We start from the raw sequence: 12,905 nt of genomic DNA on the forward strand, positions 1-12,905 counted from the left end.
TAACGTCTATGGTTTGCTATACTTTTTCCAACTTTTACTGTGTAAATTTTTACCATGCCTTGGTCTGAGCAATCACTGTTGAAACAGAGTTTAAATCTGTAGTTTTGAGCAATATGCAAACACGTTTATGTGCCTAATAAGCCACGTTTTATATTGAAAGTTTTGCCAATTTAAATCCAATAAACGCCAGATTTATTTATTTATGACGCCATGTTATGACGTAGCTTTGTAACGTCGTCGTTAAGAATGCGTTAAACTTAAGCTTTTTGTTGTTGCGGCCCTTGTATAATTATATTTGCTTAGACCTGGTGTTGATATGTTTGAATGGTGCAACAATTACAACATGTGCTAACAGAGATGTGTACACTGCCTGTAGGATTCGCATTTAAATTTGCGGTGGTAAATTATTTTGTGTTGTAAGAGCAATAGTTTTTTTTACTTAGAGAGGCCTCTTTATGAAAGGCAAGTCGCATGTGCTTAGTTTTACTAGGCAAGCCACTTCCAACACAAATGTTGCACGCGCGGGACAATAGGGCGCAGCAGGGATGCCAGCAGCCGCCTCGTCGCGACGCGAGCTGGACAAAGCAAGCAAATATGAACGAATTCTGTATGAAAGTTTTTCTGCTGCTAGATGGCTGTCGTTAGCTACAAAGTGCTAAAACGCAATATTTCAGGTTTTTACCCCCCAAGCAAAGGCCCCTGGGAGTGCAGCCTCATAAACTTTTACAAAGCACCTTCATACCACTCTACGCCATGTCTGAAAATTTGAAGGTTCTACGATGTCTACTTTTTCTATAAAGCTTCGGACAAAACTCGGTCTGAAACAAACCATAGGAAACCATAGGAAACCATAGGAAACCATAGGAAACCAAAAAAGAATAACGGCAAAAACAAGATATGTCCCGAAAATAAATTTTCGGCCCATATAATGAATCGCAAAAAGTCTACGCGTGGTTATCAAGTGGCAGGGGATGGATTTGTCTAATCAAGCGTGACACAGAACTAAGGTACAAATTATAACGTTTATGCAAATCAAAAAAAATCGTTCAACTGACAAGACTTTTTTATGTGGTTCAAGTTTTATATACAGAGTGGGCCAAAAGTAGGCTTACAGTTATAAAAAATTGAGTTTGGGTCTAAAAGTAAATTTATGGTTTTGGGGTTCTTCTCGTACACCTTGTTCTTTACAACACATCTAAAAAGAAACTCATTGCTGTCAGGTCAGGTGCGCGTGGTGGGCATTCAATGCTACCTCTTCTTTCAAGCCAATGCTGTGAAATAACCGTAATTTAACATGTCGCACTTGCATTTTTAGCGGCGTTTAGGAGATTTTGGCCGAACAAAACTTAATATGAAACATTTTTCAACAAACATCGAGTTGCTTCATGTTTAGTTCTGGGTGCTGTGCGAAGTTTTGCTTTAAAGAAAATTGGGCGCGCCCATTTAACAGTTAAACACTTGTTTTTAAAGGGACTCACTTAACTTGTAGCGAATACAACTTAGATTTGCAATAGCATTAAATCAGAGTTGGATCTATTGTGATTTGTAATTGATGTAATTAATTACAGGTTTTAATGTAAATGCAATTGTAATGTAATTGGGGCATTTTCATTCTGTGTAATTCCAATTGTAATTTGCTAAAACTTTGGGTCTACACATTGGTATTGAGAAAATTAAAGTTTCAATGCCAAAAGTGCAATTGATGTAATTAATTATAGTTTTTAGTGTAATTGTAATTGTAATGTAATTGAAACATTAAAGGAAGTAATTGTATTTGTAATTGAACTGAATTAATGTAATTGATCCAACTCTGGGCCGTTAACTGGTCCTTTGCTTTAAAGTTTGCAAATAACTGTACTTAAAGTAAACTTGTTCACAACACTACTCGACCAATAGGACTGTTTCAAACTCCATTCTTCATTGGATTTGTAGCTTGATAATGAATTGCAAAACTAAAAATGTCAAGTAGATCGACATCATTTTGTTATTAAGACGTTTCGATACGAGCTGGTATCATCTTTTATCATCAGTCATTCCTTTTTTTGGCAAATAACTGAACTTGAAGTAAAGTTCTTTACAACACTGCTCGACCAATAAGACTGTTTCAAACCAATAGGACTGTTTTTTCATTCTTTGTTAGCCAGAAAATCCTTCTCGTTTCTCAGGAGTCCTTATTTTCTTATCCTCCTGCTCTTGCTTTGGAAGCTCTTTCTGTTCCTCCAGAAGCTCCAGGAGGTGTCCGTCCGGATCGTGGAAGAAGATCTGCGCGACGCCGAATCCCGAAAGGTCCTCCGCAATGTGTGGAACTCCACGGGATAGGAGAAGCTCTTTGGCCGACGCGACGCTCGTTACAGTGAAGGCGAAATGTGGATCTCGAGAAATAAGCTTGCGTTGCCTGGTTCCGTTTCTGTGGAACAAAGGAAAAATTTGTCCTTAACAAGCATTTTTTTTTTTAATTTAGTAAAGCAATTTTTTTTAATTAGGCAAAGCAATTTCTTTTAGTTTAGTAAAGCCTTTTTTTTCAATTTTTTCAGCAATTTTTTGTCGGAATACGGTTCTACGGTTGCCATGGTAACGGTTTTAGACTTTTTTGAAGAAGGGGGGTAAAAAAATGTGTTTAAATCAACTTAAAGTTAAGTGCAATGTCCATTATTACTTGTTCAACTTTTACAAAGCAACCTTTTGAAAATCATACGTCTTTGAATGGTATATATTTCGAGGTAAAATAATAAAAAGGTTTGAAACACTGCCGGCAGCACATATACAATTTGATTCCAAAAATATTAATGTTGGCTTAGGATAATAATAAAAAGTTATGATCAGTAGGAAAAAATTCACAAATTTATTGTTGTGCGTAAAAAATATGAAGCATTTATTGTTTTATTGTTCATTTATTGTTTCGTAACAATAAACAACCATAAACACTGAATGTGATGTAGACAAGTCTTTATGTATTTTAAAATGTCAATTTATACAGTCGTGTTATCAAAAACGGAAACACCACAACCTTTCCCTACTATAGCCACTGTAAAACAAATGCAGACATCTGCATTTAAATCAGCATTGTTTGTTCTGTCACAAGACGTGTAAGGGTGTGACCCAAACACTGCCCGAAAACGTTGCAGACCAGCCTTCTTCCATTCAGCATATGAACATAAACGTGCTTGGCAGTAAATCGAAAATGGACGTCAACTTCTAAAGAGCCTTTTGATAAAACTGCTAACCTGTTTGATCATTAAACGTGCGCTTATTAATTTGACTGTGGCGTTCGCGAAAGAGACAAGCACAAAAAGTAATTTCCGCTGATGCACATAAACAAACGTCGAAACATTAACGTTGATTTCCTGTGCCACGTCTATTGACCAAACAGGACTGTAAATGTCACGAGCAAAGGGCATTGCTAATGAGTAACCCTAGATTGGGGTACACCACTAATTAGTATTTAATATTTCCTTCTTACAATCTGTTTGTTTTATCGGTTAAGGCCAACAGTTGAATATTCCTTGAACGATTTTGCTTGCCCATCCGTTATTTTATATAGAAAAACGAAAAATTAATTGGTGCTAATGACTCTTAAGTCACTGCTTTTAAATAAGACTTGGGTTTAATTGTGTTTTCATTTATTTTATATAAAATCGAGTCATTTATCACATTTTTTGCACGTAAACCAATTAGCTTAAGTATATGTTGGTTTTTGTTATTTTTTAGTGACTTTATTTTGCTCATAATCGCAAAAATGTTTCCCAATTAGCATTGGGCAACTAATAACTTGGACTGGACTTTTAATTTTTTCAAACACTTGGACCTAGAAGTAATTTCAAAATTTTTCCAAACTGTACGAGAAGAGTTGTGGAAACGCAAGTTGGGCTATGTTAATTTTCCAAAGAGTATTACAAATAATATAAAAAACGATTCTATCTTGACCGTTGATTTACAAATGTCAAACCGATGTGAAACCTATGGATCTACAAATACGTACAGAAGCAGACAAACAAGGGTGTTTCTGAATAAGGGTCGATCATAAAAGTTCGCGATTTATTTTACAAAATTAAAATTTGTCCTTGCTTAACATACCTGACGAGGCTGCCGTTAGCCGGTTCTACGATATGTAGCATCATTCCTTCTCCAAGCTGTAGCCACTGCGCTTTGTACGGAAAAGCAGGGGTGACTGCGTCATGAAAACCCAGCACAGTCCGGTAGAAGTCGGCCGTCCTGGTTAATGGAAAGATAAATTGGTCAAAGAAATACGAAGTAGCGATTTGAAGATTATAAAATGTAGCACTAGTTTTACGTCAATATTTTATCAAAAGTTACGTTTGTGTCATTTTTCATGACCAACCTGCTAAGATGGGTCGCACATTAACAAGTGACGTTTCGATTGCATCCGATTTTTTACAATAGCCCTATTGCAGTCACTATGGTTAACCAACGAAAAAGGTCTTGTTTTTTCAATTCTTTTAACATAAAACCGGTTTTGTTTTATTTAAACAACCGTAAACTGCAAATAAAATGTTGTCCTTTTTTTCGTAAAATTTTTTTTAAGACTATCGGGGTCGAAAAGTGCAGTTTTACTGGGGGTGTTTTGGCATATATTTTGGGAAAAAGGTACAACCGTGCAAAACGCAGGAAAAAGACATAGAGACAATAATCCTCTGATCCAATAAGATTAAAACGTGCTCAGGGTTTAAGCTAAAATATGCTTTTGTCTTGGTAAGATTAGTTAGCTTCGAGATTTTTTCTAGGACAATCATTATTTTCTCAACACGCATACCGCGTGTGAGCGGAAACTATTTTTAAGGTAACTGCATAAACTACACCAATACAATTACACTGATGTTGAAAAATGTTAAGAGTAGACTTACGTTTCGACGTTTTGTGCCACCAGAGTGACGTGGTTGAGATGGCAAACGGTGCAGCTCATCACGTAGGTGCAGCCGTCAATAAAATCCAGGTGAAAATTACAACTCAGCTATATTTGCGCGGTAACAACTCTGGCTGTAGAGATTTTGAAATCTCGGGATAAGCGAAAACCTGTATAATGCTCAATCGGAAACTGATCTAAACTGATATACAGCACATAGCCGAAGCCACACCTAATCTACCCTACTTGATAAACAGCAAACTACCGTATTAGAACAACTCGTAAATGATGATAAAAAGACGCGAAAAAAAACGGTTTCACGCCGACCTATATAATCAACCAATGAGCGACGCTGACGTTGTATGACGTTTACAAGCGACGGTCGTCACCTCTGCTTACTAATGACGAAGAGCTTCCTTTACAGGCCAGCTCGCTTTTTAGCGTTGCGTTCGAAGATTTGCTTTCAAGTGCTTCGTGCATTAATGCTTCGCTTTTGAAAAAAGTACTCGGCCAATCTACAAGGTTCGTGCGGGTATTTCGTGACGCTAAATCTCGCTGTTGGTCAAATTGGCCTTTTGTAGAAAGTAAAGCAGGTGGTGGGTTTCCGTAAGCGTGATTCGCTTTTAATACCTGGCCTTTCACCCTTTAATTCGGTCCAAAATACTTTACACATATTCCAAGCGATTTATTTTGATGCCTGGAAAATTTTCCGCAAAATAATTTTGTATCTGCACGAAATTATGACGTGATCGGTATATGGGTGTTAGAAGATGTATGTTCTGCCTGGGAAACCTAAGTTAATTATTGTGACATAATTTTTTTATGTTTAAAAAAACATATAACAAGTGCCTTTGAAAATATATGGTTTTACTTAACATGAATGTTCTAAAGCAGGGGTCGGCAACCTTTTTCTAATCGCGGGCCAAAACCAAACTTGAAAGGCCTCTGCGGGCCGCACAAAATGATAAATAAGAATTGTGTTATTAAAGTGTTAGAACAACCGTGAGTCAGGCAGGTCTTGGATATTTTTTTTTCACTTAAGAACGTGTTTAATTACATTTCAGGAGACAGTAAACTGTTGAGTTAAAACAACTGAAAAGTAAAATTACTTTGAAGGAGCACGATAACATTTAAAGTTAATCTAGCTAAGTGTTTGTTAACAGTTGGAATCAAGGCACACCTGGCAAGCGAGGCGAGCTCAATATTTTTTGGTATACTGGTATTTCTTTTTTTTTGGCAAGTTCTTATTACATTTCCGAAAAAAGAAAAATGTTAAAAAATATATATCCAATATTGATTAAGACTTTTTCCCATTTTGTGCTGTGTTGATAAACATTTAACATCAGCATTCCACGGCGCAACGGTAAAGAATCGCTAATCTAGTTTAAATGACGGCATCAAAACGTAAATAACCTGTATACATAGAAGATCATTAGCGCAAAGCGACATCATCTTGATAAAGACGTTTCGATACGCACTTGTATTATCATCAGTTGATGAAAAATGGTCAAACCAACTTAACGTTTCATTGTTTCTAATTGAGGTAATGATTCAACAAGAAATCTGACGAATTTTCGGCCTACTTTTGCAAACTGACACTTTATTCATCATCGGTAACATGACATATGGCCTATAGGCTCATCAAGTAGAGTAGGAAAGTTTAAATGATTGGTCACACAGAAAAATGAAGGGCTCACTATTGCAATGTACAAATGACGAAGTTACACTGCGCGCATCACGCAAAACAAGGTCATAGTGGATAAGTCAAAATTATTTAGTAAGTTTCACTGAAGAATAGGCATTGGCAATAATGTGAACTAACAGTTGCTAAGTATCATACCTTTGATAATTTTACTTAAAAAATAAGAATTTCGCACACCAACATGTAACTTAGTACTAATTTGTGTTTAGAATAACAATTCGACACACAATAACGTTATCCAGTATTAGTTCAGTACCATAGCCTTAACTTAAAGTTGACTTGCTCTAATCCTAAAAAATATTTATCCCGAAATATCCGTGTTAGGCAACGCCTAGTGTGGTTCAATTGTTGCCAAGTAGCGGGGCCTTAAAAGTATTACGAATAAAAGTACATGAGGTTTGTAATTTAAAACACGAAACATATAGTAATGTTTTCTTCAGGGCCGTGTACATACTGTTTATAAGCAAAGATACTTGTAGTATCGGCACTAGCTTAATTTATTATGTAAATATGCATTGCACACGTTTTCGCATCATTCATCATAATAAATATCTAGGTTTCGTTTGTCGACGTAATTGGTATAATAGCACGTTACAATAGTCTTAAAATATGCAAGTGTCATTATTAATGTGCCGCAATTTCATGGGATATTCGGTGTAAAAATTTAAACTGATATAGCTGGATTTGCACAGAAAATACAAAATAATTTGAAAACATTGCCACCTAAAACTTGTTGTTGTTTTAAAAAGGACCCGCGAGCCATATTCAACGGTTTCGAGGGCCGCGGGCCGCGAGTTTGACCACCCTGGACTGGTCTACATGATGCATTTATTTTCAAATTAACTCCTTTCGTTTTTTTTAATTATTTAATAAGATTTTAACTAGGCCTTCGTGGACCCCCTAAAACTTACCCCAAAAGGGTCCATGGACCACAGACGACTCAGACGCAAGTTTTGTCTTGACGTGTTGCCTCATTTGGCGAATAAATAAGTAAGTTGTAAAATAACGCTAAGCCCATTTGGTTACTCACGGTGCCACTTACTGAGTAGGGTGATTGGTTGTTACCGGTTGGGCTTGCTCAGCTTGTACCGGCATTCCTGGAAATGGGACAGCACCTTTACAATATATATCAAGTTAAGGGAAAAAGACCTTGGAAGAAACAATGAGTAGTTGTGGAGCTGTTAAAAGAAGGGATGTTTGAAATATGAATATTCCGGGTCAGCAGGAGGTAGATAATAACGATTGCTGCTGTATTGTGTTATATCCTTAAAAATATCACCCTCGTTTTCAACAGTCCGGCTCCGCATCAGTTAATTTTCTGGTTCTGCGATTTTTACAAATAGACTTTAACGTATACAGCATTCGGAATGATACTTGACATTTTATTTCGATAGCGATAGCCGATACCCAATATTTTGAACAAATTATCGCGATCCGGTCAGATCCGATGCCAAATGAGTTATTACTATATGTTTAAACAAGCAAAATAGATGAAACTGGACCGCTCAAATGTGTAGTGTTTTTACACGTTATTAGACCATAAACTTAAAGTAATAAGTTTATTTACCTTATGTTGTTCACCTGCCAGTTTTATTTTTTTACTTTCGAGGCAGAAATCGCCACAGTAAATAAAAATCATACAAATTCGTATATTAATTTGTCATTGAACCGATACCGATACCATCCTAGACTCCTAGTATTGAACGAGTACCGATTTTATCACTTGCCATCGGGTATGGGCTTCGATATAATATTATCGGACATCTCTATAAACCAAGGGTTGGCAACCTACGCCCCGCGGGCCGGATCAATGCAATTCAACCGGCCCGCCGCCTCTTTGACAAACTAGACACGATTCCATTTCAAATAGGCCTACTTTTTGACTATTTTACCTAGGTAAAAAAAAAAAATTTTTGATCTTTCTACGTCCGGTTCGTTTATGTCTGGACGCTGTCTTCTTATACAGTTGCGCTGTGAAAGGCTGCCAAGTGCGTCACGGACAAACGGCAAACTTATTCAAAAATATTGGGCATATATATTTTAACATATTTTTTATTTTTTGGATTGTAATAAAAATTTGCAAGAAATTTAAAAGAAATGCCGGTTTCCCCAAATAATCGCGCTCGCTTCGCTCGCCAGGTGGGCCCGGACAGAAAAGGGTGAATAACACTGAACTACATTAACTATTAAGGTTATCTCGTTTCTTCAAAATAGTATTGTTACACTTTTCATTAGTAGTATTGATGACGACGTGTGAACTCGAATTTCTTACCAAACAAACGGCATTTTCGCGTTTGCGCGAACAGTTTTCTTCCTCCTTAAATGTAATTAAACACGTTTTTAAGTGCAAAAAACGATACGAGGCCCGCCTAATTAAAAGATGTTCTAACATTAAATAACACCATTTTTAATAACATTTTTTGCGGCCCGCAGAGACCTTTCTGAGCTTGGTTTTGGCCCGCGACTAGAAAAAGGTTGCCGACCCCTGCTATAAACAATAATACAATATGGTAAAAAATCCTCTATGATGAGTGCTCGTTGGCACTGGACATTATACTAGGCATAATGAGAAGACGTTTTAATCGGGAAAAATCTGGCCGATAAGCAGTTCCTTATAATAATAAACGAACCTGCGTTGTTGTTTGCTTGGACGTCAGCCGTTGGCTCGTTGGCGACCACTTGCGGAAGTGACTCTACAGATTCCGAACTTTTGACGGAAGAGGTGTCTTTGGCTTGCTTCATCTGTGGCAACGAAAAAAGTCGGACAGCTTTAACTGCCATGTAAAGTACAATCAGTAGATAGGCTAAATGTTTCCCAAATTAGGTTCTGCTTTTCAAATATGTTTTAGGAACTTTACATTTATTAAAAATTTGGCCGGTAAGTAAATTTCATCTCTAGCATACCTCGGAACTCCTGTTCTTAATTCTGTTTCATTTTTCATTTTTCCACGTTTTTTATTATATTTAAATGTATTTTAGTAAAAAAAAAAATCTGTCCTAAAATAAAAAAAAAATTGATTAACTTCAACAACAAAAAACAATTTTATTTACAAAATTTTTACTCGACAAGAATTAAAACAAAAACGATAATTGCATGACTATATTAGTTTCTGGGCACTGGAGTGCGTATTGCAAACCATTTTGAAGTTAAAAGTAGACCAACTGACAAGACTTTTTATGTGGTTATAACTGACAGGACTTTTTTAAGTTTTTATATATACAAAGTTTATATTATAAACTATTACATACCGCAAAGTTTAAAAAACTTATATATACCTCAAAAGTTTGTCAAAAAAAAACAAATGTTTGGGATAAATTTACTCACCCGGAGCAAGTCAACTTCAAAGGTGAGTGTGGAGTTGGGTGGAACTTTATTTCCGATCTGCTTTGGGCCATAAGCCAGTTGTGGAGGAATGACGATGAAGCGCTTTCCTCCCTTCTGCATTCCAAGCATCCCACTCTCCCAACCCTACATTCAGCAGTTTATTTGATTATAAAAGATCCACACACTTATATGTTTACTAATAACTGTGATCTAACCCCCCTTAAGACACCGAAAACCATCACAGACACACCGAATCTGTCATTGAATGTTGCAAGCAAAGCAGGCTAGAGAAACAACTAGCCTGCAGTGAGGTTCGAACTCATGACCTCTGGCCATACCGGGGCCGTCGTTCTACCAACTGAGCTGCATAGGCTCAAAGAGGAACAATTCGAGCAGCAACCATGACACCAATGTTACAGTACCATATCATTCAATAAAAGAAACTTACACATATGTGTTTGCTAACAACTGAGATCTAGCACCTTTGATGCTGCTTTTTGACCAACAGTTACTTCTCCTGTATCATAGAACACCAAGAGTCATTGCAGACTCGCCAAATCTAAGGCATGCTGGAAAACAACCAGCCTGCAGTGAGGTTTGAACTTAAGAACTCCGGCCATTTTGTTTATTCAATTATGTGTGAATCACTAACTATTGTAGTTCAGCCGAAAATCTAATTGCTGTTTTAAGTTTGATGCTTCTTGGAAAGTTAGAATTGCTATTTCCAAGGGATGAGAGATTGTTTGGACATGGCACAGTCAAAGAAAAATATTGAAAAGCGTGTCAGTATTTTTGGAGCAAAAGAGCAAACAAGAGTGAACCGGCAAGTGAGGATACAAGTTAGTAGTAATCATGTCAAAAGCTTGTTTTACAATATTCATTTTTGATTCTGTTAAAACAAGAAAAAAAATAATAAATGTCAAAAAAAAATAATAATAATAAAAACGATTTCTACAGCAGTCAAACAATTCACAATTTTTGTTAAATTTATTTATTAATGGTAAACACAAATGCAAATATAAATTTAGTAAAAAGGTAATAGGAAGCTTGGTTCAAACAGTTCTTTAATTAAATTTTATGACCTATTCTGCAAGAATTATTGACTTCTAATAGATAAATTGCCATATTCGAACAAACCATATAAACTGTTTTTAGTTTTTTTTTCAGAACTTATTTTGGCCTGGATCAATAATGTTTAACAAGATTGTTTCTGTCATTTCGCATAATAGAATTTATGCTGCTTTATTTTCAGTTAAAATAAACTTGTTGCGTTTTACACACTGACCTTGATTACTTTTCCTTTGCCAGTTTTGAAGCGAAACGTCTTCTCCGAGTTGTGATTGCTGTCAAACACAGCACCCAGGTTGCCGTCTGTAGGATTAAGCAGCCACCCGGTGTATTTCACCTCAAGAGAGTCTCCGCTTTCTACACCAGATGTTGTGTCCCTAACGCTCAGGTCCTGAATCGATATGTTGCTGGGAGTGGCTTGGGATGAGAACTTGGCTATGCAAATCTGAAAAGCAGAGCTATGTTGTCTGCATGGAAAGCTAATTCAATTCAAACAAACCAAAGCTGGTGACATTGGATTGTTTTATTTGCTAACACCATGTATTTGGAATAAACGACACACAAACATATGTGTTTATAAACTATTCTCTAGGCCATCTAAAGCTCCTTTTTAACCAACAATTACAACATCAATATCATAGTACACCAAAGGCATGCAATACTAACCAAATCTGTTGATAAATGATTTAAGTGAGGCAGACAAGTTTCAAGCAAGGCCGCCTAGTTTCTATGACTTTATGCCGAAACAATTAATTATAAGAACAAATGAAATTTAAAGAAAAAAGAGTTTGACTTAATAAGATAAAACTTGAATAGTTAGTTCAAAGCAGCTTGTATTTTCCCCACCGAAAATAAATTAACCTGGTCAGTGTGCAGCCCGTCTGAAAGAGAATTATGGCCCATTGGCTGAAGCGTTGTTTTGAAACTTTTTTAGCCTTAGTAACTTTTTGTTAAATCATCTGATTTGTTAATTGGCTTGGTTAAAGAAAACGCACCAACCTGCTTTGCAAAATCGGTGATTTGCTTGTTATTTTCAAACAGAATGCTCCAGGTTTGCTTTTGGTCGTCACTGAAACTTGCATAGTTGTTTGCTTGGACCTGTAAGAAAGTTTGTTTTAAAATATCAAACTAGAGCACTACATTATGTATTTATCCTAACAAAGAATTTAATTAGGGCATCATGCTATCCTTTTATATTTGTTTTAATTTTTGCCTGACTAAGTGGTCCATGTGAAATTGTAAAAAAATAGTTGATGTACAAATCACATTTATAAACCTGAGCTTGTTTTTCTTTTTAATTAACAGACAAGGGCAAATTATTTCAAGTCAGGCAAAAAACTTAAAAAAAATATTCTCTTTTTGAAAAAAAAAAAAAAAAAAAAAAAGTGAAAAACCTTTTTTTGTTTATTAAGTGCAGGAAAAAAACAAACATTTATTTAAATTGCATCAATGTGTCAACAGTTGACTGTAATTAGATATTTATACCACTATCTTCCAAAGAACTCTGAGATTAGGATTATGGCAATTGATCGATTTAGGTATTTAATGTGTTAATAAACACAAACCACTATCATTAACTACTGATGAAGAACTTAACTTACTGTACACAATATAAGGACATATAAGTTACGGCAATATACTGTACAAACTGCCAATACCATTGATGATTAAGGATTTATGTGAGGAATAGTTTATATCTACATAAGACACTTCAATAAAACACATTTCATTTCATATCATTATATAAGCAATAGTAATCACAGTGAAGCTCAAACATTCATGAATACCGTGAATGTGAAGGTGGAATTTATTTGACAAGTTGATACAGGTTTCTGCTTTGATACATACATCAGAATCTTAAACTGCAAAAAAAAAAAAAAAGAAATCAGAAATAAATATAGCTGTTTGATAGTATTTAACATGGTGTACATAACACTAACAGTATACCA

At 35.9% G+C, this 12,905-nt stretch overlaps 1 protein-coding gene across 1 annotated transcript in view; it reads right to left on the bottom strand.

Annotated features, from left to right (window-relative positions):
• The window catches only part of LOC146133489 (uncharacterized), a 37,420-nt gene that overhangs the window by 22,261 nt on the left and 2,254 nt on the right, over positions 1-12,905 (bottom strand). Inside the window, exons 5-12 of the mRNA XM_083397762.1 lie at positions 12,744-12,818; positions 11,956-12,054; positions 11,174-11,401; positions 9,889-10,032; positions 9,194-9,305; positions 7,606-7,678; positions 4,075-4,212; positions 2,198-2,407 (exon numbers count right to left, since the gene is read on the bottom strand). Coding sequence (XP_083253888.1) covers positions 2,198-2,407; positions 4,075-4,212; positions 7,606-7,678; positions 9,194-9,305; positions 9,889-10,032; positions 11,174-11,401; positions 11,956-12,054; positions 12,744-12,818 — 1,079 coding nt within the window. The remainder of the gene's footprint in view (positions 1-2,197; positions 2,408-4,074; positions 4,213-7,605; positions 7,679-9,193; positions 9,306-9,888; positions 10,033-11,173; positions 11,402-11,955; positions 12,055-12,743; positions 12,819-12,905) is intronic.

Source organism: Ascidiella aspersa, chromosome 9, assembly GCF_963924565.1.
Source record: "Ascidiella aspersa chromosome 9, kaAscAspe10.2, whole genome shotgun sequence".
Classification (NCBI taxonomy): domain Eukaryota; kingdom Metazoa; phylum Chordata; class Ascidiacea; order Phlebobranchia; family Ascidiidae; genus Ascidiella; species Ascidiella aspersa.